Consider the following 26,721-nt stretch of genomic DNA (forward strand, 5'->3'; position numbering starts at 1 on the left):
CATGTGTAAAGAAAGGAATCTCTCTGCCAAAGGCAAAAAGTCAGAATTGATTGAAAAACTGTTAAAGAGTCCAAGTCTAGGGAGTGGGTCTGAAATGCCTGACTCCTTAGCAAATGTGGAAAGTTTTGATAATGATAATGTATCTGTTACTGATGAATTGGAAGAAGTAGATGTGTCTCCTAATGTGGGTCATTCTGCTTCCTTGCCTGCTCAGCAACCTCAACCCTTGTCCACTGGGACCCCCACAGGTCCTACAATGGTCCTCCACTCAGTCCTGATTTCATTGCTCTAGAGAAAATGAGGCTTGAAGTAGAATTCAAACGTTTAAATGCTCAAACTGAACACAAAAATCGAGAACTGAAAATCAGAGAAATGGAGTTGAATCATGAACTAGAAATTAAAAGATTGTCTCTTGAAAATGTTTCTCTCCCAGAGTACTCTAGGTCTTTTAGTCCTAAGAGATCCCATATGCCTGAAGAAATTGTGGGTATGTATGAGGTTGCGTTTGATATTTTGGATTGGTTGGCAATGTTTGAATATAATCATGGTATTCATGGTCTTACAGGGAATCAATTGCTTCCCTGGCTCTTCGCTAGGCTACCCACTGTTGCATCTGATGTTGTGATGGAGTTGGGGAAGGTGAATAGAATGGATTATGAGTGTGTGAAGCTAGCTTTAATTGCTAAATTTGGGAAGACCCCTTCCAAGTACCTTAAGAGGTTTAGGTCCAACAAAAAGCATGATGGTACCCCTTGGGCTACCTGGGTATGTGACTATTTGAAAAAATTAGATGGTTGGATTAAGGGTTACAGAGTAAACACTTATGAAGGCATGAGAAATCTTGTAATGTTCGAGTCTATTGTTAATGTCTGCTCTCCTGAGCTCAGCCAGCACTTGGCTGATTCTAAGGAGATAGATCCAAAGAAGCTAGCTACGGCTGCTGACTTGTGGGTTGCCAACAGGGATACTCACAAGGATTCTGGGGCTACTCAGAAAAAGGATGAGGGGAAACAACCAAAGAAAGACAACAAAGAGAATTATAACACCTCCAATTCAAAAGAGGGCCCCAAACAACAACATAAGGGTAAAGCAGAAGGGAAACTAAATCAGGCTAGTGCACCATCTGGACTGAAACCAGATGGAGTTCAGAAGAAACCCCCATTCATTAAGACATTTGGTAAATGTTATGTTTGTGGGTCAACTGACCTGGGTCAACTGACAATGTGAAAGGGGATCCCAGATGTAAGGGTAAACCTTCAGGGCTCCACACTGTCTCATTAGCCCTCTCCCTAGAGGAAGAAATCCCTATGGCAAGTGGAAACTTTCACCTACTGGCTGATGAACCAATGAGAGTCTCAGCTAGTGTTTCCCTAGTGTCCCTGGGCTTGTGGGAACAACCGAATTTAGATGTCTATAATTCCATCCCAGATAATAATAAAGATTATTACAAAGATAGTGTTCTTGTGAATGGTCAGGAAACCCCTGCTATCAGAGACACTGGAGCCAGCATAACTGTGGTGGATGAATCATTTTTCAAGGTGGAGGATGTTGCTAAGGCACCAGACACCTCACCAAGTTAGCTGGAGGCCCTGTGCAAATGCTTCCCCAGTTAATAGCTCTCATCCAGTGTAATGATATGATTGTCAAAATACCTGTTAGTGTGCAGAATGAAGTGCCTGGGAGAGTCCTGTTAGGTAATGACCTGAAAACTCTTGTGTCAGGCAACCCCATGCATCCCAGTAAGAGGAGACAGGAGCTCACTAGGTCTGCAAGGGAGAGAACCATCTTGAGAGGCTCTCCAGAGGAGTTGATAGAGGAAACTATCACTCCCACTCCACAGGAGTTGCTCACTGCTATGTCTAAGAAAACAGAGGCAAAGGGGGATCCCAAGACCTTGCAGGAAAAGGACAGACAGCAAACCTGTGCAACCAACAAGGACATCACCAAGATTGTCCAAGATCACCCTGTGATCCCTCCACCTGCTGAGGCAGAGTGTGAGGTGCAACCCTGTGTGGTTGAGCCAGTTCCTGAAGAGTCAGTTCTGGAAGAAGACACTGTCTTAGTTGGGGATCTTGACCCTGTTGACCATCCTGAGCTGCAGTCTTTACTGGCAGAAGGTGGACCCAACAGGGCAGACCTCAGTAAAGGACAGAGAGAGTGTCCTACTCTTGAAGGTCTTCGACAACAGGCTGCTAACCAACTTGATGGGCAAGAAGTTGTAAAGCACATGTTAAGCTGGGAAGATGGCCTCTTCTACAGTGAACCAACTGAGTCTACCCCTGGGGACTGCAAAAGACTTGTAGTGCCCCTTGCTAACAGACTCTAGTTCCTACAGTTAGCCCACAATATACCTTTGGCTAGTCACTTGAGTTTCAAAAAGAACAAGGAAAGATTCTCTCTCTACTTCTACTGGCCTAAGATGGGTTCAGAAGTTGACAAATTCTGTAGGAGCTGTCACACTTGACAAACCTCTGGCAAGAGTGGAGCCAAGAATCTGGCACCACCCCTGGTGCCTCTCCCAGTGGTGGCATTTCCTTTTGAGAGGGTGGGCTTTGACATTGTCAGTCTAAGTGACCCTCAAACATATTCAGGGAACAGGTTTATCCTGGTTGTAGTAGACCATGCTACAAGATACCCAGAAGCAATACCTATGATAACTGTTATGGCTCAGGCTGTGGCTAAGGCTCTGATTGGTATTTTTACCAGAGTTGGGTTTCCTAAGGAAGTGATATCCGACGGGATCCAATTTTATGTCCCACTACATGCAAGCCAAGTGGAAAACGGTGGTGTCACTTACAAGTTCTCTACATCCTACCATCCACAGACAAATGGACTGGTAGAGAGGTTTAATTGTACTATGAAGAGCATGATAGGTGCTTTGAGGAACCCCTTAAGAAAAAGTGGGACCTTCTACTGCCATTCCTTCTCTTTACATATAGAGAAGTCCCTGAGGAGGGAGTTGGTTACAGTCCTTTTGAGCTTCTATATGGCCATCCAGCCAGAGGTCCATAGGCGCTGGTCAAGGAGGGGTTGGGGAGTGCTCCTTCCCCCAAGCCAGTCAGAGTGACTGACAATGTGATAGGACTCCGGAGGAGAATGTCACACATGATGGCAGAAGCAAGCAGTAACTTAAAAGCAGGTCAGGCTCTGGTCAAACATTGGCATGACCAGAAGGCCAGCATGGTTGAGTTCTCTCAAGACCAGCTTGTATTAGTTATGGTGCCAAAAAGGCAGAGGCCTTGCAAGACGAATGGAAAGGACCCTTCAAGGTTGTGGGCAAACTTGGAGAGGTGAACTATCTGGTGGACTTAGGCAGACCTAAGGAGGCTCCAAGAGTCTTCCACACCAATCGTTTAAAGGCTTATGTCTCGAGACCAGAAGTGGGAGCTTTGCTTCTAGCTTTTAGCTCAAGAGGAAGAGGAGAGTGAACCTCTACCTGACCTCCTCAGAGGCCAACCTTTGGATGAAAACATAGAAGGAGTTAATCTCTCTTCTCATCTGACTTCTGAACAACGGGAGGAGTGCAAAGTTCTGTTAAATCAGTTAGCCTCCCTGTTTTCACTATCACCAGGCTTGACCCCTTGGAGCCAGCATGATATTCTCACTGGTGACTGTTTACCTGTGAAAAGTAGTGTTACATAATGTCAGAACATGTGAGATCCCACATCAAAGGAGAGGTCAACAAGATGCTTCATCTCAGGGTTATAGAGCCCTCTACCAGTCCATGGTCTAGTCCAGTTGTTCTAGTACCAAAGGCAGGATCCAAGGAGTTGAGATTCTATGTGGACTATAGAGCTCTAAATGCAGTCACTAAGACTGATGCCCATCCTCTGCCCAGGACAGATGAACTGGGGGATATACTTGGTTCAGCCAAGTACCTCAGTACATTTGACCTAACCTCAGGCTGTTGGCAAATATCCCTGACAAACCAAGCCAAGGAGAAAACTGCATTTTCCACCCCAGCAGGCCTCTACCAGTCTAAGGTTATGCCTTTTCGACTAAAAAATGCACCTGCTACATTTCAAAGGATAGTTAATCAAGTTCTGAATGGGATGGAAAACTTCTGCATGGCATACTTGGATGACATTGCAGTGTTCAGCCCTACATGGAAAGAACATTTTGACCGCCTGGGATATGTTTTGCAGGCTCTTGAGCAGGCCCATCTGACCATAAAGGCAAGCAAATGTCAAATTGGTCAGGGCAAAGTCGTCTACCTCGGTCATGAGGTAGGAGGAGTTGAGATTAGGCCATTGTCTAGCAAAGTACAAGCTGTACAAAACTGGGCCACCCCTACTACTCAAACCCAAGTGAGAGCTTTCCTAGGTCTCACTGGGTACTACAGGAATTTCACAGAGAACTATGGGACCATGGCTTCACCTTTGAATGGAGTCTCCTCTCCAAAATTCCCTAAAAAGGTGAGATGGAATGAGGAGTGCACTCAAGCCTTTGAAAACCTGAAGAAAGCCCTTTGACAAGCTCCATTACTAAGAGCTCCTGATTATCACCACCCCTTCATTGTGCAGACAGATGCATCCAATACAGTTATAGGTGTAGTCCTTAGTCAACTGGATAAGAAAGGTAGGGAGCATCCCATTTGCTTCATCAGTAGGAAACGGAAGGAACCAGAAACAAGGTGGGCAACCATGGAGCGTGAATGTTGTGGCATTTTGTGGACTTTGATGAAGTTTAGACCATACTTGTATGGATCTACTTTTGTGATTCAAACTGACCACCAACACTTGAGATGGTTAATGAAAACGAAAAGGGAAAACCCAGAACATCTAAGATGGGCAATCTGCCTGCAAGGTTTTGATTTCAACATTGAGTACATGTCAGGATGTCACCACCAAAATGCTAATGGCCTCTCTAGGATGTTTTTAACCGACTAGAGGTAGAGATTCATCCAGGAGTGGATTAAATCCTCCTGGGGGGGAGCGAGCATTAGGGAGAATTCTCCAGAATGACTAATTTCTCTTATCTGCTGAGTCCCTCAGCAGCTTTGCTGGATTCTAGGATTTATTTATTTCACTTGCTAAGAGAGTGAGCCTTTTTCCCACTATAACATGTGTTTTGCTGTGTATGTTTTATATTTATTGTGTGTTCTTGGACTGTGGAGCCTCACCTACTCCACAGGCATCATCTGTTTACTGTGTGTTACACAGCACCTTCAGTGCAGTGACACATGGTTGTATTTTAGACTTCCCAACTCAGACTCCATTTTCTGGGACTGACTACTGTCTCCCAGAACATGTAAAGTTGCCATTGACTTTATTAGTCTTTTAAATTCACAGACCCAGTACAAACTATCTTACATGGAGTACTGGAAAGGGTTACTACTTATCCCTTTTTGTCTGTTTCTCTTGGAGCACTGTTTTGCTCCCTTTTCATCAAGACTTGGCTGGTGGCAGTGGTAACTACCCTATTTTCCCTACTGTGGTTATCTTAAATAACCTCAGTAGAAGCCCTCCTTAAGGCGCCTGAAAGTCTGGGTAGGCAGGATGTGAGGGAGGGGTTTTAGGACCCTGCCATGGGTTCCCTTGGTAACACAAGTCGCACTCCTGTTTGATTTGCTAGGTGACTGTCCCGTCAGGACAGCCACCCTGCTGTGTGATTGACAGCCAGGCTGTGTGAATGGGGGAAAGCTGCATAAAAAGCAGGTCTCTGGGACTGGAAAGACGGAGTCGCCACTGGAACGAAAGAACCGCGAGGAGCTGACAGAAGAGGACCCCTACAACGACTGAACCGCCCGGTGAAGCCCTGTTGCAGGTCTGAATCTTCGGACTCTAACGACAGAGAAGATCCTCCAGGAATCACCAGTTCACCCAAACTACAAGCCAGGACTCCCTCCTCTGGTCGAATTTGCTGTACAGATCTACAGTGGGCCGGATAGCCAGGAAAGTCAGACCCTGCCAGACCCTGCTTGGGTTTTAAGGAGCGCACCTTTTATTTGTTGCTTTGCTCTGCTGCTTGTTTATTCCCTGGGTAGTGCAGGACCCTCCATTCTTATTACTTTGTGTCAGTCCGACAGTCGCTTCAGGAACCGTGAGCCTGCAGGAACTACCAGGAACGTCCGCCTCAGCTACAGCTTCTTCTCCGTTTAAAGGTACTGTGCAAATCTGGTTGTTCATTTCTTACAGCCGCAGTGAAGGTGTGCGAAACCTTTCGCCAATCCGAGGGCTTGTCCTTCTCTTCTCTTCTCTTTAAACTAACTTTTCTGCCGACCAACTTTGTCCGGAATTCTTGACAAAGACCTAACCGCGAACTACCCTGAACTGTGTGATCTTGAGCAAAATACTTTTGTCCTATTGACTTTGGCTCTAAGCCATTGTGATTTGATTCCATCACTGTAGTTCCTCTTTCTAGATTGCCCTGCTTTCTTACCTGTTGGTGCTGCTCAATTTTAGTCTAACTTTGATTTTCCCACCCTTTTTGAATTACTGGAGTGCCATTTTGCTCTTACTTCATTTTGAGTTTAAACTTGTCCAGAATCTATTGGGAGTGGTGTGGTGTATTGGTAACATGATTTTTCAACTGTTTTTACTTAGTGAAATGTTTTATAACTGATGTGTAAATAAATGTATATTCTTTGACTCAGAAACCTTGAGTCAGTGTTTGTTTGAAACATAGTAATTGCTGTCCTTTGTGTAACTATTTGATACAGCTCACTTACTCTTGAGATAAGTCTGGCTGCTCAGCCACTGCTACCACTTTAACTGAGTAGTACAGGTTTGTACCAAAGGTGAATTTGTACTGTCACTTGTAGTCTTAATTGTGTGTGGTGTTCCCAAAGGGTACTGCATATAATTCTGCCTAACACCAATTAACTTAAGTTCTTTCCCGTGCTGCCACTCCAAATCTACAATAATTGAAGATTGTAATTTACACGCCATCTGATGATTATTGACAGCCGGAAGACTAATCCAGTCGATATCTCGGGAGTTTAAAGTTCTTAAAGCTGGTATTTTATGAAAAGCCTGTAATAAAAAAGAGCAATTGAGCCGGTTGTCACCTTTAATTTCAACATTACTTCGCCACCCCATAATTGTTGAAGATGTAGGCGATATGGTCTCATTCACGGTGGGACAGTGCACAGAATTTTTGTCCGGTTGCAAAGCCTTACCCAAAGACAGAATCTTGTTCCATTTCCATAGGCTTATTAGGGTTTCTGGTATTAATTGGTACATTTGAGCCAATCGCACCAGGTGTGTGAGCCACCTCGATGTGGGGCAAGTTATGAGGCGTACAAGAAGCCATCCTTGGCAATTCCTCGTGAGCATCAAATGGAGGATTGCCAGTAGTTGTTTTTTTATTCGCAATAGGCTTGTAGAACATTGATAATTGCGTTTGTTGGGACAGAGATAAACTGGATGTAAATTCCCTTTGCTTTGCGGAGACCACTTTAGCAACTTGGTCATCCTTCACAATTTTCAGAGAACGTGGAAGTTGACCGTTCAAGACACTATTTTGATTGTTTTGCACTGTGTTTTTACAAATAACCTCATTGGCAGCCTCACTACCTAATTGTAAGTCTCTTTTACTTTCTTCAGAAAGTTTGTCTAAATTAATCCCATATTCTCTGTTGGGAGAAGTGATTTTTACGGGTTTGCGCCTTCCCACTTCGTTTTGTTGAGGCTTTAAAGCTATTTGTTGATTTTATTTTATTTTATTTTTTGTTGCCTATTACAGACTGGGCAACTTGCTGATCGGCTTTTCTTTTTAATGCACAGAAATACAGTCGTTTTTCTTTCTGCAATGCAAAATGCAGCCCAGAGCCATCATAACTGGGCTTCTCATGGTCAATATCACTATCTACTTGTATTTGCTCACTTTGCACTTCAGCCTCAATGAAGGTGGTAAGGGCAGAATGACTATCAGGATGGTAGAGGTCTCCTGATGAGGGACTAGAATATCCTATTTCCTGACCCTCAGATTGTGCAGAACTCTCAACCTGAAGTGTATTTGGTCTATTTTTTCACTGTTTTGTGTAACCTTCTGACACAGTTGCGTGTGTTTTAAAATCTGGACAATAGATGGATCATGCGGTAATGTTAGTGTCTGTGCAAACATGTGCGGAAAACTAGAAGTAGGAATAGCAGCCTCCTGATGTTGTATCTGATGGTCATTCCTTCCCGTTGGTGCTGTTTGAGCTGCAACAGTAGCCGTAGGACAAAGAGCCAGTTTAGGAGGATTGGAACACCCTCCTTCTCAGTTGTATGTTTCGGCAAAGACATAACCTTCTAATTTGTTTAATTTAGACAATATCTCTGAAAGGGAGGTTTTCAGATCCCGTAATTCATAATGCGTATAATCATGGCGCCTGTTCAGGAAATGAAGCACTCTTGATAACACTGGATATGAGACTTCTAGGGACTGCATGTACTCTGAAGGATATACTAAATCAATCCCCAACGGGGGCATGTTCTCCATTTTAGGGGGAGTCGTAGCATTTTGCTCATTTAGGGTTCTGGGGTTTTTAGCACTATTCAGCGTGTTGCTTATGGATAAGCCACAAAGTGGCACATTAGCTGGGCATCCTTTTGGAGGGAGAATGTCCTGTAAGTTATCCATTTCAATCAGAGAGACTGCCTCTCTATAATGCAGATGGACATTTGCCACTTCCCCTATGGCCGCAGTGACAGGGGTAGAGGGCCCATGGGATAAACGTATCCATTTTCCATTTCCGCCATCCCTGCAGGAGCAAGAATTGATATGTCAGAAGGAGATAGTCTCTGTTCCTCCACAATGTCATTCAAATCAGCAGATACCACACCCTCTGGTATGCTTAACAAACTTTTTCTGTAAGCATGGGATGAGTTATTCTGTTCTGGCATAATGTTGGATTGTGGGTCAAGGCCTACTTTCTCATGTTGGTCACTGTTTGCCCGTGCTTATGCGAAGGAAACTTCTTGACAAATAGTGTCAGCATTTTGGCTAGAGAAAGTTAAGTTTAATGATCCAGAAGCTTCTCTATTATCTAAAGATGCCGCTGTCCTGCCCACCGAGTTTTCCTCTACTGTTGAAACCTCCTCATTGATCCTCATTGAGGGCAATAAACTGGGTTGTTTCTGGGTGGAATTTTTAACAATGCGCCCACTACGCAACCTTGAGGACATCGTGGGTTCCTAACAAGGTAGTCCTGCAATACACCCAATGCAGATTCTTTCCTTCTTATCCCGCCATCAAAAAGAGAACTGCAATACCAAATAAACCTGTTTTAAAGTACACAACACCAAATATCTAGTTAATGCAATATCGTGGGTAAACCCAGCGCGTACTCACTGTGCCATGTGTTACACATGGACCATGTAACTTACAAACAACAGCGTACAATGACTCATGGTAGAATTTAAATAGATGTCAATACCACATACCAGCACCAATGCTGGCTGGGCTGGGCTCACCCTCACCCCTCGCACCCGAACAGCCGAACGGCCACTTGGTCCACTTGGGGTGCGTGCGTGGGTGCACAAGGACATGAGCTGATATTGGTTTGCTGGGTAGGCAGAGCCAAGAATGAGTCAATGACACTGTAAGAGGAACAAAAATAACATGTGTAAGAAACATGTGTAAGAAACACAAAGTCCATACTCAAAGTCTGTGAGTCTTTGCACACGTGAAAAAAGAATATAGTTACTAGAGAGTGTGTCAGATGGATTTTCGCCACGTTTCGACAAGTAGCAAACTTCACCTTGAGGACGACGTTCGGAGACAGAGCAGAACTCACAGCGTTCACAGCCACTTGGGCCACTTGGTCGCACGGGTGCGTGAGGACGTGAGTTGATATCGGCTTGCTGTGTAGGGAGGGGGCGGGGCCAAGAATGAGTCAATGACACTACAAGAGGACCAAAAAAAACATGTGTAAGAAACACAAAGTCCATACACGAAGTCTGCGAGTCTTTGCACAAGTGAAAAAAGAATATAGTTACTAGAGAGTGTGTCAGATGGTTTTTCGCCACATTTCCACAAGTAGCAAACTTCACCTTGAGGACGACGTTCGGAGACAGAGCAGAACTCACAGCGTTCACAGCCACTTGGGCCACTTGGTCGCACGGGTGCGTGAGGACGTGAGTTGATATCGGCTTGCTGTGTAGGGAGGGGGCGGGGCCAAGAATGAATCAATGACACTGCAAGAGGACCAAAAAATACATGTGTAAGAAACACAAAGTCCATACACGAAGTCTGTGAGTCTTTGCACAAGTGAAAAAAGAATATAGTTACTAGAGAGTGCTTCAGATGGATTTTCGCCACGTTTCCACAAGTAGCAAACTTCACCTCAGGACGATGTTCGGAGACAGAGCAACACTCACAGCGGCCACAACCAAACAGCCACTTGGTCCACTTGGGGTGTGCGTGCGCTTGTGCAATGACGTGAGCTGATATTGGCTCGCTGAGTAGGGAGGGGACAGGGCCAAGTATGAATCAATAACATAGAGAGTGCTTCAGATGGATTTTCGCCACATTTCCACAAGTAGCAAACTGCGCATTAAGGACGACATTCGGAGACAGAGCAGAACTCACAGCGTCCACAGCCAAACAGCCTTGGTCCACTTTTGTTGGCAAAGATTGCGTCTAGTGTATGTCCTGCCATGTGGGTTGCACCTTTGACTGGTTGATGTAATTTCATTGTCAGCAAATGCTCTTTACCAATACTGTTCGGATGCTCCCTTCATCCTGGGTAACTGTCCTAGCATTTAAACCACCAAAGCTCTGGATATGAAGTGTGCTTGTGCACCTGAGAAATGAGTCCCCACGTGTTGGAGACAGGAAATGAATGTGTAGGTCATTTGAACCTCGGTTGATTGACAAGGAAACACCTAGTGGCAAATTGATAGGCAGGGTCTCAGACATTTGTATTGGTCATGTATTGGAGTTAACTCCTCAGCATCAGAGTGATAATATATGTTGATGAGAGGGCAATAAAAATGAGTGATGTGTACAAATGTCCCTCTGAAGGGAAGTTCCTATGATATGATATGATATGATATGGCATTTATAATGCTCCTGTACACAAGTGTTTCTAGGCGTGGCAAGACAAGGAGGGGAAAACAAAGGGAGGACAAAACAACGATCTTACTAGGCCATGTGTCATTCAGATCATGCAAGCGCAGGGAGGGGAGTGCAAGAGGGGCGTAGGGGGAGTGGAGAAGTGCACGAGGGTGGGGAGAGGGAGAAGTGCAGGTAATGGAGTATAGCCAACGGGTGGCTAAGTACCAGTAATCAGAGGGTGCAGCCAGCATGTGGCTAATAAGTGAAGAGAGTGGGTGGACTGTAGGGTTACAGATACAGACCACAAGTGGGTGGCCTGGTAATCAAGGTGCGTCGAACAGACGGATCATCAGGAGGGGAATGGATGAGAGAAAGCGGAAGCAAAGAGGAAGGTCTTGAGTTGCTTCAGGAAATTAAGATAGTTCTGCTTGAGCTTGAGAGGCAGGGAGGCTGTTCCAGAGGGAGGCTCCAGCCGAAGAAAGAAATCTGCCCTAACTCTTTGCTTGAAAAGCAGCTGCCCCTCAGAGAGTTGGAGGTGGATGAGCGGAGAGCTCGAGAAGGGAGATACTAGGAAGAGAAAGTTGGAGGTAGTGCAGACCCAGGCCCCAGAAAGACTGTGGACCTTGCAGAGGGTCTTGAACTTCACCCTTGCCGCCACTGGGAGCTAATGAAGAGATTTCAGATCTTGAGGCCAAGGACAATTCTCGCAGTCCTGTTCTGGATAAGTTATAGAGGACTGAGCGTAGAGGCAGGAAGCTTTAGAAAGAGGCTGTTGCGGTAGTCCATCCTTGGAAGGACCAGAGCTTTGGAGACAGTGAACTTCTGTGGGAAAGTGAGGAAGAGAAGAATAACGCTGAGGAGGTGCAGGTGATAGTTGGACTTCTTATAGATGTCAGAAATGTAACGAGAGAAAGAGAGTGTGGAGTCCAAGATAGCCCCAAGGTTCTTAGCCTCAAAGGTAGGAGAAGGAAGAGGACCCAGAGTGGGCAGCCAGAGAGCGAGAGGAAAGCAGGGTGCTGGTGTTCCAATGAGGAGGATTTCTATCTTACTGGCATTGAGGCAGAGATAATTAGCGGCAAACCATTTTTGAATTGCAGACAGACAGTCAGGGATGAGAGAAGGAGTAAAGGCGGGCAAGGGGAGCCTGAAAGAGAGCTGAGTGTCATCCACATAACACTGAAAGTTGGAGCAGAGACCAGCTATGTGGTGGGCGAGAGGAACCAGGTGTTGGTTGAACAGCCAGTGCTAATTAGTCCAGAGGTGCAAATCAACAAGTCTCTCTTTTAAAACAAATGTATCCTGCTGATTTATCATTAGCATGTGACTAGCAGAAAGTTCTCATGTGTGTTCCTTGTAGATGTCAGTAAAGCTCTTACACACCTGTGAGACAGGTATAGTATCAGGAGAGTTACATACACAGGTGTTACAGTTTGAAAACTTTTATTAGATTGGTCAGGTCAGGATGGGTGAAATGCCTAACTGGCCCTATCACTTTGGCAGCATATCCCTGCCTAAATAAACTAAAGAATGTCAAAGTCTGTAAGTTTAAATCAAAATGTCTGTCTGTGTCCAAACCTATGCTTGCCCTCACAACTAAGACAAAAACTATAGTGAAGAGATGGATCAAATTAAATGTGTTTAACTTAAAGTCTGGAGCAATTGCCAGCTCCCTTCCCCAAGTCGGGATACAGTTCTCATAACAGGATCTTGCAAGACCTATACCCGCTGGTGGTTTAGTCTCTGGCTTCCATCCAAACAAGGTTTCAGCGCAAAAGTTCAATTTCAACACACAAGTTCATAGGAAGGTCAGGACGTCCTTCCCCAAACTTCAGGGACCAGTTTATTAAATCTGCAATTGACAAAAGTTCACAAAAACACTAACTTCAAAAAAAAAAAGTCTTGTATTCTCTCAAGGCTCAGGGAGCCATTCCCCAAGATCAACACAGTTATTCTCTCAAGGCTCAGGGTTCCGTTCCACAAGCTCAATATAGTTCATTCTTACAGAACAATGTTCACAGGCTCCTCTCACCTGACAGTGCTTTTGTTGGAAGCCCCTGGTCATACATGCCGCACGTTCCCCCATCACAGGTCGTGCAACCAGTGGCTCTTTTTACTTGGCTCAGCGTTGGGCCGCAGGGCTTTTTCTCAATATGTCAGGGTTTCCTATTCTGGGTCCAGTTTTAGACAACATGGTCCACCCATTACAGGTCACGCAGCCAGTCACCACTGTTCGGCCCTTAGCCTCTTATTTTGTCTTGAAGTTTAGTTCCACGTGTTCTGAGCACTCCTCTGGCCCCTCCTAATACTTTAGGACTTTCACTTCTTTTCAGGGTTCTCTTCATATTGTGTTTTTCCTCATGTGGACTCTTTCTCTATGACAGATACTTCCTTCTGGCTCTTTTGCCTGATTCTGGCTTCTTTAGCTTGCTATATACACTTTCACACTTTTGCACCCACATTGCTAGCTCCCCTCAGCAACCTCTTTCACTTCTCAGTCAGCAACTTCAGGAGTTGCAGTTCCATACAATGTTTCCCCTGATTGTCAAGTAACGCTTAGGCTTTTTATTCAATCCTCAACTCGTACACCTTTGAGAGCATGACGATCGAATTCAATCCCACGGCTACTCTTGACTCCAATCAAGCCGATCACTGGGACATGCCTTACCTTCAAAGCTTCTGGGGTTCTTCTTCTTCTTCATCCCAGTCACAGTAGCCTATAAAGGTGGAGGGAGGGTAGGATGGGTCATCTTCAGGAAAGGGGGAATACTGTGTCTCACCCTCTGGCACCCTCTTTCTCTCAGTACGCTAGTGATGTTTCTTGCATTATTACCGGTGCTGCTTTCTTCTTAGTATTTGGCAGATATGAGGGAAGGGAAACTGAATATTTCTTCAGATTTAGGGGAATTTCCCCTTCACTTCTTCCCAGAATGGATTTGGTATTGAAAGGCTGGTGGTACTTCAATTTGTCTGGATCCTGGACTAGTCCTAACACAAGGTGCATGAGGAAAAATAGACTTTCTTCCTTGGTGTACCCTTCATACCACAGTGTGTTGTGGGGTTTTAAAAGGCCAATTTGGTGGGGTTGACATTAGACCATGAACGCTGAGGTAGTGGAGGAGAGGTTAGAATTCAGTAGGGATAAATACTGTGTCTCGCCTTCGGCATTCCCAATCCAACCTATAAGGATCCTCCGCCCAGGGGATCCTCCCTCGCTTATCCACCCCCAGGTTTGGGATCCAAAAGCGAAGGGCCTTCCCTGGACCCCTGAACAGAGGACCCCCATGGAGTAAATGTGAGAACGCCCTTAGGTTTCTGAGACACCCCACCAGCCAGCAGGTGGTCCCCAGTGTAAATCACTGACACTACTTTTTAGGCTCATAACTTATGTTATGTTATATTATGTTGATTTATAATGCACACCGTTACCACCCACGGAAAGTCCCCTGTGTGGCCGCCCTACCATTTGGAATCCATCCATCCACAGCAGTCTTAAAAAGCCCATTCTAGTTGGATTACAAATTTGATCAAGATCCAGCAAATGTAACTGGGTTGGGTAGGGGGTGCAGGCAGATGGCAGCTCTTGCGGGGAGAACTGGGGTTGTGAAGAGAGATCAGTCATTGGCAAGATCTATTTTGAATTGTAGCTCCTTCATTAAATGCAGAAGGGGCAAGTCCTCTGTACATTGATAACTTGTTCCAGAGACTGGGTATATGCAGGAAAAGTGCTGGTTTCCAGTTCTCTCTCGTTGTTCTTTTCTTCCTGCCTCATAGGGCTTCTGGTGGTGCATTGGCCTCAAGAAATAATGAGTTTCTCAAACAGGCGCAGTGGTGTTTTGGTTGTGACTGCTTTGTACGTGATGCAGACTGTCTTGAAAATGATGCATGCTTGAAGGGGTACCCAGTACAGCCCCTTAAATGATACACTTCCTAAAGGTCAGAAAAAATAGGATGATTCATTTAGCAGAGGACAATCATTCACAGCTATTATCGCATAAAAGGACCTATGTGTTCCTGTCCCTATTATCACATCATGGGGCAGGATTATTATCACATATGCCCTTTGTCATTTACTCCTCACATCCCACTGCCTGTGTTATTATCAGATATGTTCTTTGTCAATTACACCTCATAACCTGTAGCCTCTGATATTAACAAATATGTCCTTTGTCTCATCCCTCTCAGACTCCCCGCTCCGTGTGCCATGATAGCTGTCTTCCTGGATACAGAAAAGTCATTCTGGAGGAAAAGCCAATATGCTGCTACGACTGCGCCTTCTGTCCTGAAGGAGAGATCACGAACGCCACTGGTGGATAACATATCAATATTTATTGAATAATGTCGAAACCAGGCAAACATTGTGTTTCATGGGCCTCATCACAAGTTGTGCGGTGCTGTAGAAATGTGGCAGTAATAGCGTGATTGCCGCATTACTGCACCGTCCATTTATGAGTTTGGGGGAAAGTTGACAGATTCACCTCTAGCTCTGAGCTGGAGGTAAATTCACCAATGTTCTGCCCACTTTCAGTGCAATTACGGCAGCGCAACTACCGCTGCAGTAATTGTGCCAAAAAATGCCCCATTGAGTCCTGCTTACACCGCCAACGCCACTTGGAACCTGGCGGTAGTACCATAAGGCCAAAGTGTGGTAACAGTAATTGTGTTGGGCGGTATTCCAGTGAAATTAGAAAGGACATTAGAAAGGAATGCAAAATGAGAAAATATTGATAATATTTAAAGCTATTTGCCTTCCTCTGTTATTTGATGTTGGGCTTAGCGTCTTGACTCCATTTGCCTCTTCTTCTACTTCTTGCCCTGGTTGATGGTCCAGTGCTTTGGTGCTAAGAGCAGTCTCCCCATACTGCCCCTTCTCATGAATAAGAATGACTTATAGTGTTTTCTAGTGGACGATATCAATAATTTGTTTAGATGGCACTAGAGCTTGGAAAGGATATATTTGATGGGTTTGATTTCCCAGTCGGCCTTCACTACAGATGGTGAGTAGCTGCATATGATTTGGATGGTGATTAGGATTGTTTAAAACAACCCTTACACACTATCAAAAGATCATAAATGTTCCAACAAAACAATCAAGGATGTCATTGGGGGTCGCCAGGAGTTGCATCTGCGACCCTTGAGCTCTCCCTTCCTACCCCTGTGGTCTCCCTTGCAACTCATAAAAAAGAAATAGAATACTAAAAACCTATCAAATTCAGTGAAAACCATTGTGAACGGCACGTTATGGTTCAGTTGCCTTAAGAAAAACATAGCCCATTCTGTGCAAATGCTTGGCTAAAGGGACGTTATACTTACTTGCACTACCAACTACCTGTCCATATTATGGGTATACGTAAAACCGAAAAACCCCAGAAATTCACCAGTTATGGTAAGCTAAGCAACCATAACTCGCGCCCCCACCGTGCACTGCCAAAGATGACATCACAAACTTTGCAGTCCTGTGGCTTTGCAGAGCAGAGCAGCGGTGCACATTGCTTCATGCTGCAATTGCTTTGTGATCAATTCTGCTCTCCTAAATTACCTTTGCAACTAATGGCACCCATGGCTGCTGCTACTGCCTCTAAGTCAGCAGCACCCACACACTGACCCTCACCACCACCACCTCCGTCTGAAGGGCCTGTGAAGGGAACAGGCGTGGTGATGTACATATAGATCAAGAGGAGAACGAGGATTAAGTAGAGCAAATCCCCAATGCCTCCAGGCAGCGTGAGTGCTGGGTGTGGAAACTGTTTACCAGCGTAGGAAATGTGCCAACATGTCGTGCTAACCAGGTGAGATGCACTCACTCAGTCGCAGAAAACCTGGCTTGTATAATTACAGCAGCACCTCAATGCGAAAACATCTTAAAGCAAACCAGAAGGCAGCAGCTCGGACGGTAGTGCCTTTCGTACAAGGCAGTAGGTTACTTTCTTCTACAGCATCCTCTGCATCTGCTCCTGCCACGGCCAGCTAGCCAAGTGCCTCCTTCATCTGAAATTGCAGAGAGAATCAGGTAAAATGTCCTAAACTGTTCCCTCCACAATGAAAAATAAGAACGGCTGGGTGATTGAGCGTCACCAAAGTGGCAGAAAGAGGAACCAAAATCAGCAACTTCATTGCACGTGCTCCATAGCAGTGCACATTTGCTTGAATCCAAAATGTGCAACCACTCCACAGTGTTTTGCATGCACTTTCATAAAATGTATCTAGGAGTCCCCCAAAATCCGTACACTCGGCCTCCTGACCCACAAAGCCATAATCAAAGGCTTCTGCATTCCTCTCTACAAACATACCTTCTGCCACAGTCTCATCAGTGTTGCCAACTCCTCAGTAAGGAAAGTAGCTATTGGCTGTACTAAAAGTAGCTAGAAGTAGCTAAATGACGTCATCTCCTAATTTGCATAATTGGCCATGTACATGATGATTAATTGTCAAGGGCACGGTTGTTATAGCCGCTCATTCAATTTTTCACCCGGCTAGCTGCCTAATTATACATGTGGTGTGGTCTGATGACCTACAGATAACAGTACATAACATAATGCATACGTGCAGTACAGCATGCATGTCAATATGTCATAGCCAGAAGTAAATACCTATCAGAAATAGTAATAAGTATATTTTGCTTCTTTATGAATTGGAGGAAAAAGGTAAAAACATGTAAAATTCCTCTGCAGGGCTCTTGTCCACTTCCAAACCAGAAACTATTTCAGCCCTAAATAGCTGTGCAGCTTTGAACGCTGTGGGAACCTCTAAGCACCCAAAATTTGACAGTTCCAGTACTGACACAATGCACTGCTCGGCCAAAGCACCTCACTTAGCTGCTTCTGATCTGCAGAACCCCCTGCTAGGTAAGCGTCACGGTTGTACTGGGGCATAAAATTGTCTCGGGTACCAATGAAAAAGTGAGCCACAGTTGTAAATGGCTCTTCCTTCTTTTTATGACAGACTTTTTTATAGTACGCAAGTGCACGTTTTTGATGAAATGTGATGCGTTGTGGAGTATACAGAGTATTTATTCAGAAACAATGGTCAACTACTAGCCGCATGGCTAGCGAAAAATCTAGCGACTTTTTTCTATTTGTTTTGGATGTATGTGATTATTGCAATTGCCGAAAATGCCTACTTTTTTCTAACCCTTTACACCACATATAAATGCAGGGAAGATCCCTTGAAGCCCCCCATATTAATATTATATTCTATACACCCCACATATATATGTGGTGTAAGGGGGTTCAACAAAAAAAAAGAAAGTCGGCATTTTCGCCCGTCACAATTGTCAGGTCGACATTTTGGTATGATTCCGTTTGGAAACCAATCAAAAAACCAATGGAAGAAAGTAGCTACATTTCTCACTAGCCGCTTTTAAAGTAGAAAGCCGCTAGGGGGTGTGATTTCTCACTAAATATAGTGTTAAAGTCACCAAGTTGGCAAAACTGCACTCTCTGCTTACACACCACACCCAGAAACCTTACTGACCAATCTGTTAGCCTCCACAGTCCCATTTCGATGCCTGCCATCCTCAAAAGCCCTGGATGTGGAATGTGCGATCCTGCAAATTCTGCGGTGTCCGTGGACATATCGTACTGTGTACGGGAGTGGGGGAACAGATTTGTAAGTGACACCTAAGTCAACGCCTAGAGTGGGAGGCACAATTGAAACCCTTAATTATTTATTTATGTCTATAAATTCTTTTATTTCTGAATGATACACCCTTATATTACGCCCCACTCTTTGAATCCCCCCCGGTCACACTGGACCAGGAAGCAGGCTGTTTTGCAAAGGTAAAAATATTTATTTTATGGATTTCACAATATATACATCACACTATTTGAATAGTTATACAATGGTCACCAATGGGGTGATGTCACAATACATCTCTTTAATCAGAAGGAGGAATGATAGGAAAAATAAGCAGCATAGAATAATACTTTATGTGGATTCAATCAAAATGCAATGTGATTACTCTTTCCCCCTGCACACTACTCAATCCCCCAAATATGCAAGATAAATAGATGGAAGGAGAGAAAACAGGTTTCAGGAATACAGAATTCAACAACACAGTATCAATCCCAATTCCCCTCCAGCAAAAACTAAGAGGGAACAGGAATGATTGCAAACTTGTCGTAAATGGTTTAGGATGTGGCTTTGAATGGATGGTAAAACCCTGAATTTTCTGAAGTTTCAATATTAGTGGGAGCTGCTTTGTATAGTATCAGATAAACGCTAGCAATGATTATTGCATAATAGGCAAGTTGAAAACTTAATTCTGAGGTCGGATGCAAATTCACACGTGATAGAATTGAGCCAAACGAAAAATTTGTGGCAAACTTTTCCGCGTGCGGTAAGCACAATTGCAGAATAACTATAAGGATGCGGTTTTGGATTTGTTGGAAAGCTGAGGATGTTAGCTTTAATTTGACACTTACATTTTGTTTCTAGCATACACAGTAAAGAAGTTATGAAGGTTTTGGTGGAGGTCATTTTTTTTCAGAACGAGTCAAAATAGCAAAATGAAGATGCGCTTTTTTAAAATTATCAAACAGGGTTCTTTTCACTAGGGAAGTCTATGAAGATGCCAACTACACGATAGCGCAGCCACCAGACCTGGATATCACTGGTTGGTTTAGCCTGCCGAGACGCTCGCATTTCTTCAGAATATTTATTAGCGCAAAGATGATTTTAATACTACTATTACAAAGGATTATAGGGTAAGAGAAAGAGTTCAGGTAAGACAAAAGAATTTTAGCATTACAGTTCTGGATATAATAGAATGGGTTTGGATAGGATGACTTATGGAGAATACATTTGCTAGTGACAATCGTATGCTATGGATACTCACTACCACTGTTTGGAATGGACCCATCAGGGATCTGGTCAGGGATACTTTCTGGACTGGAATCCTGCTAGCACACTGGACTGGACTCAAGGCACTCTGGTTCTGCAATCAGCAAGGCACTCTGGACACTGCATGGTGGGATTGTACTGGATCTGACAGGTTCTGGTTCTGGTTCACAGCTATCTGGTCACAGCACAGTTCTACTGGGTTGGATCTTTAGATTCTGGCAATAATGTTGAGCAAGAAAGCAGCACAGCACAGCCAGGCTGTTCTTTTGGTTCCCCTTAAAGGTCTGGGGTGAATTCTGGGTTCTGTATTTTTAAAGGCCAAGGTAAAAAGGGTTCAGCTTTGGAAATGGGCCTTTCTGCTTACAAGGTTCTGGAGTCTGGAGTCTGGAATATGGATTTCTCTTGCAAAGTGCTCCACCAGAAATCGGTTGGTGGGTAAATGTGTGTGTCCTCAAGGTCCTAAGCTATCTCTATTTATGTATTTCCGAAAGGGGTGGGTATGCTGAATTATACTAGGTACACCCCTAGGGATTCTATTGGTTAGGGTATCTGCTTTCCCCTGATTTGAGAAGAAAACAGAGTGTCATCATGATGTGTTTTATGATCCAGGGAAAAAAACCCTTTGTTTCTGCACATGAAATCTGTTTTTCATACAAGACATATTTACAACTTGATAGCAATAGCATATTTGTATCACAGATTTGATGGAGCAAGTATTCATCCAAGCCCCGTCTCAGTGAGAGCTTGGGTCTAGATTTGGCAATTTTTTGCACTTTTGGTCTGGTACCCAATGTCAGATTTGTCCAGATTTTTACACATATGTGCGCATGATATCTGGGCATAATCATATGAAGTTTCATGTTTCTGGCATCACCATAATTGCTACAAAAACACAAATTCTGCAGTCATTTCCCTGACTATAGTACAGAGTTCTGAGTACTTTTAAAACATGACCAAAATGTTCATCTTAACAATACTATAATTTTACAATTTTTACAAATGTTCACAGTCCTCTGTCAGTCCTTTTCAAAATATAATTCTCTGTGCTTTCAGAAAACACAAAACTGTCTATTCCCGCCCCCAAAGTTCCTGGTGGCTCAGAGCAATCCCTGCCTCTTTCCTCTGGCAGGGGCTTCTGTTGACATTGGCATCTGCATATCTTTTCATCAAGGACGTCCTTTGTTTCTCCCAGGAGCAGCAGACCCAAAATCTCCTCCCCTCTTCATTGACATCTGAATGTGAGTTCCTGGGCCAGAGAGCAGAAGGGAGGTGCCTTTTTTTGGGGCAAACTGTGGAATGTGCTTTGTAGTTCATTGGCTCAGAGGTTACTTTAAAGTCAATTTGTTAAGTTTTTCTTTGATGAAAATTAAACTTACATTTTCAAACAGGCATACAGGTCTCTAATTCCAGTCTTTTAAAACATAGAGATTAAATAGTTGCAACCTATGTTGCTTTTGATAGCAAGTCATTTAATTTCAACCATTAGAGTTTAACTGCACAAGTTTAAGCTTCCCATGCACTTAATTGACAGCTGTCATGCAGGTGGCCGGCGGTACTGCGCCCATATTCTGACAGATTTTTCACAGACAAACACACTCTTTAATGTGGATATTCTTATGATGAATTCTGCTTTTGACAAGGTGTGCTTATGTGGGTTCCTTATATAAGGTGACGGGTAACACCCAGCAAGGATGTTAGGTCTTTTCTGATGTTTTAAACCATTATTTTATCATTTCAGCAACCAAGGAGAAAGGGATTTCAGAGCACTTCTGGTTTTCCTTGCAATAAAGCACTGCCTTTTATGTAGTTCCCATTTTCACTCTGTGGGCAGCCAAATGACAGGTTTTAGCAGTGTGGTCTCCGGTTCGACCACTGACACAGGCAAATTAGATTGGCAGCCATCTTTCTGGTTTCACAGCGCAATTTTCATCGGTTTAGCACACAAAGAGTTTTTTGCGGCCATTTTGTTGCTTCTGGTGCCATCAGCACACATTGATGTCGCAGGGCAGACCCTAGTGGGTCTGTACATCCCACAACCCCCCCCTCACGATTTGGCTTTGACCACCCATCAAGGGGAAGTTGTGAGATTGGGATGATCAGTTTCTTTTCTTTCTGGTCCAAATATCAAAGTTCATCAGCTTCTACCATCAGTTGTGGATCAACCGGTTCTCCTTGCCGATTCCTGATGAGAGTATGGAGCGATACCCCGGGCCCCTTGCATCTTTCCTTCCGGTCCCTGGATGGTCCTCCTTGGTTTTACTCTCCATGGTTTCCAATTCTAGGATGACAAAGCAAAAGCATATTTGTAGACATTTCCCCACTACTATTTATGTAGTGGGGCAGACACATACATTTGGCATATCAGGACAATCATTCTATTTGCAATGTATTAATTATACAGATGAAATCATTTTTTAGTTGGAATACTAGGGAGCTGGATTGACCCCCTCTGGGGTTCCAGATGAATCCTCTAGTTGCTGCAGGGTGTGCCTAGGATGGTAACACTTCAGTTGGTTGATATGGACCCACTTATCTTCCCCTCTGCCAAACTGCCTTTGGGGATGTGGATTTTGTGGGCGACTGGTGAGATTTTGTCTACAATTTCAAAAGGACCCCTCCAGCTAGGGAAACATTTGCACTGTTTGGCCTGGTTCCTTTGGAAATTATATAAGTTGACCCAGTCTCCTACATAGTATTCTTTTATTGTAGTCTTTAAGTCATAGTGGGTCTTCATGCTGTCTGCAGATCTTTCTAGATTTTTCTGAGAATAGGCAAAAGCATGTTGAAGGTGTTTTCTCAGATTTTCAACATACTCATGAGTTGTGGAGGCATTTATCAATGTCTGCTCTTGGGTTCTGTAGAGCAGATGCTGGGGAAGCACCATCCTCCGTCCAGTCATCAGCTCAAACAGTGACATTTTAGTTGCAGATGAAGGGGTAGATCTGATGGCCATCAGGACAAGAGGTAATCAAATATCCCAACTTGGCCCGGAATCTGCCACAAACTTTTTTAATGTGCTTACAATTGTTTTGTTGTATCTCTCCACTGCACCACTAGAGGCTCGCCGGTAGGCAATGTGTAATTTCCTTTTGACCCCAAGTATCTCCCACATCTTTGTCATTACTTTGCTAGTGAAGTGGCTACCTCGGTCTGACTCGATCCTTTGTGGTAGTCCAAAATGCAAGAGATGTGGTTGATCATCAGGGCAGCTGCTGTTTCTGCCTTGCAATTTGGGGCCAGGAGACATTCCACCCATTTAGTGAACAAGCATGTCATGGTCAACATGTACTTGTTCCCCCTAGAGGAGCGAATCACGGGCCCGATAAAATCGACTTGCACATCTGACCATGGCAGTGTCATCCCCCTCTTTTGGAGAGGCGCACTGTGTGTGAGGGATGTTGGCTGAAATTGTGCACACACAAGACACCCCTTCAAGTATTTGTCGAGGTCCTACCACATGTGTGGCTAGTATGCAACCTCTCTTAAGATTTCAAGTGTCGTATGAAACCCCCGATGATCGGCTGTGGCCGCATCATGGGCGTGACTTAGCAACAGGCTTCAGAATGAGGTAAGGACCACCCACTGATCATGGCCAGATAGGGATCTCCTCACCAACAAACCGTCTTGGATTCTGAACATTTTTGGACATTTCTTCAACACTCTGAGGTCCTCTTTCCCTATGTAATCGGTATCCGTCAGGGGAAAGTTCTCAGGGTCCTCAATGTGTTGATAAAACTTACCAATTATTGGATCCCCTTTTTGAGCCGCAATCAAATCAGCATCTGGGGTCTCCTTATTCCATTGTGCAGTTGAGAGTTAATTGTGAGCATTTGTCTGGGACCTAGTGATAACAGTAACCTGGATTTCCCCCAATAGGGACTCGATCTCAAGTAGATCCCCTTGGATGGCTCTGGTTTTTGCCAGCTGATGAGCTAGGTCATCTCCAGTTTTGTCTGGTCCCTCTACTTTAGAATGACCGTTGATCTTTTTCCAGTAGATGGTCATCCTATTTGAGGTGACCCGATCATCAATATTTTGGATTCATTTTCCATGTTTCAATGGTTTGTTATTAGCACATAGCATGCCTCTGGTATTCCAGTTAACCAGCTGATCCACAAACCTGTTCCATGCATAATCCGAGTCTGTGATTATGACCAGTTTGTGGAGTTGGTGTTGGACATCAGTGAGGATGGCTTGATGCACATCCATCAACTCTGCCACTTGACTACTTCGGGGACTGATCTTGTACTCAGCGGAAGGTTCTGGGGCGTCATTCACTCAAGTATTCCCTACACCGGCCAAGTTCTTTTTCCCCGTTGTTGTCAACATGGTAGGAGCATCCATCCACATAGACAGTGGGCATTCCCTCACACTTGTCTTCTTCAAAGACTTTGTGTAGAGAATTAAGGTATGCCTCCATGTTGTCCTTGATATTTAGACTTTCGTCCTCGAGACAGTTTTCTCTGGCACAATCATGCAAGTCAGCCAGACCTTGCGCGAGGGGACTCTTCTTGTTTTGGCCATATCTGACCTCCACAGGAAAGCCTTGCATTGACAGAATCCAGGAAGTAATTCGGGAATTACTCACATTTCCGGCCCGGATTCTGTCACTTTGGAGATATTGCAGAGGCTGGTGTGGAGTCTCCACTATGATGTGTTCCCCCTGGATAAACGGGCAGTAATTCTTCAATGCCCACACCGTTGCCAGGAGTGCCTTAATTTTTCCTCCACATAGGATAAAGTTTTACTCGCATAGGATATTACTTTATTGACCTTGTCATGCTTTTGGTATAATACTGCAGTCAAGCATGTATTTGAGAACCCTGTCTCCAAGAAGAACTCCTTGTTTTTGACAGGGTAAGCTAGGCAAGGTGCTTGTGAGAGGCTTCATTTGAGTTATCTTACTGCCTCGGCTTGTTCTGGACCCCACTCCCACTTGACCCCCCCTTCAGAAGATGGATCAGGGGTCTTGTGATCTCTGCGTAATCCTCAATGAACTTTTTGCTGTATTTAGTCAGTCCAAGGAGTCTCCTTAGTGCCCGCAGAGTGGTGGGGTCTTTTAATTTCTGGAGTGCTTCCACTTTCTTTTCCTGGGGACAGAGACCCTGAGGAGTGATCTCATGCCCCAAGAAATTGACACAGGTTCTACACCACTGTGCCTTTTGAAAGGAGAGTTTTGCTCCGTCAGCCCTCAACTGTGTCAGAACATAACGGATCTCCGCTATGTGTTCCTCCACAGTTGAGCTTTTGACTAAAACATCATCTACATAGGCCATGTTACACCGTTCGCTCAGGCGATTCTGAAACAGGCAATTCCCCCCATGCCGGTAAAGATCCTGTCTGGTGTTGTGTTGTCATCACTATCACTGTCATAAAAGTCCTTAGGGATTGGTCCTAACAGTTCATTACCTAAATCTATGGAAAAATGTCAGTCATTGTTAGGCAGAATCCTGTGCAGTGCCCTCAGGGACCACTACACACGATTAAGACAACAGTTGGCAATACAAGTTTTACCTTTGGTACAAGCCTGTACTACTATGTCAGAGTGGTAGCAGTGGTGGAGCAGCCAGGCTTATCTCAAGAGTATATGAGCAGTAGCAGAGATTACACAAAGGGACCACAATTACTGTGACTCAAGCAAACACTGACTCAAGGTTTCAGGTAAAAAAATTATAAGTACATTTATTTTTCAACCATTCGTTATAAACACACTTCTATTAAACTTACATAAAAACCACATGTTAAATATACCACAACTAACCAATTCACTTTGTACAGTAAGTCTCAAGATAAGTACCCTGTGTTTGAATGAACCGGTGTTATGAATAAAACACGTTGCCGCGAATATGATTGCGATCATTTTTTGACAGTTAGGTCTACTAAATAAACGCGTATCCGTGACATGAAATGCTACCGGGGCAAAAACACACTTAGCACTTCAGATATCCAGAGGGAGTTGGAGACAAAAATCACAGGCAATGTTTTGGTTAGGCAGGCAGAATCAAGATCTTGCTGAAGATCACACAGTCAGACAGTTCACGATTCAACGTAGCCAAAAGTACTTCAATATTGTCAATGTTCAGAAGCAAATGTTATAAGAAGGAGGGAAGACAAGGGCAGGCCTTGGAAATGAAGAAAAAGGGATTCACTCAGTTTCCTCAACAGAACACAGTACCTTGTTTCAGGTGCAGCTGGTGCCCTGGCAGTTGTTCCTGTTGGTTTCCCGCAGACCCACAATTCCTGGAGCTTTGTTGTGAAGGAGGACGTCTGAAGGGGGTCAGCAACACACAGGGATAAAGCCGGCAGCAGCGACAAGGAATAAAAGGTGCACTCCTTAAAAACAGGAGAGGCTCTTCAGGTGGCTATCCGGACCGGTTTATAGTCATAATATTGACTCCAAAAATGTTGAAAGTCATAAAAGCGAAAAAAAAGTCAAACAAAAAAATCGAATGTCTTTTTTAATACGTTTTCTATTCGAAATGGGGGGGTTCCCCCCAAGCCCCCTTTTTTTTTTTTTTTACCTTTTGTTTTTACATGGCGAACCCCAAAAAAATATATAAATTAAAAAAAAAAGAATTCCATTTTTTTTTGTCGATTTTTTTTTCCAAATTGAATGTAATTCGACTTTTTATTTTCGATATTATGACTGAACACCATCCGGACCACTACAGCAGTGTGCAGCAATTTCGACCAAGGAAGAGGATCCTCTGGCTGTAGAAGATGAGCTGGTTATCCCCAGTAAGCTCAAGGGAAGAAGACTCCGGACTGGATCTTCTCTAAGTCGTTGAAGGGAAGATAGCTCGGGACTGCAGCAGGGCTTCACCGGGGCAGAGTAGTTGCAACAGCCGTCGTTCTCTCCGCTTCTCTTCGGTTCCTTGTAGTTCCAGTGGCGACTCT

The 26,721-nt window shown here is 44.3% G+C and overlaps 1 protein-coding gene across 1 annotated transcript in view; it reads left to right on the forward strand.

Moving 5' to 3' along the window:
- Positions 1–26,721, forward strand: part of LOC138568888 (vomeronasal type-2 receptor 26-like) — a 133,156-nt gene that overhangs the window by 59,581 nt on the left and 46,854 nt on the right. The window contains exon 3 of the mRNA XM_069646669.1: positions 15,169–15,292. Coding sequence (XP_069502770.1) covers positions 15,169–15,292 — 124 coding nt within the window. The remainder of the gene's footprint in view (positions 1–15,168; positions 15,293–26,721) is intronic.

Source organism: Ambystoma mexicanum, chromosome 2q (assembly GCF_040938575.1).
Source record: "Ambystoma mexicanum isolate Mex_15411 chromosome 2q, UKY_AmexF1_1, whole genome shotgun sequence".
Taxonomy (NCBI): Eukaryota; Metazoa; Chordata; class Amphibia; order Caudata; family Ambystomatidae; genus Ambystoma; species Ambystoma mexicanum.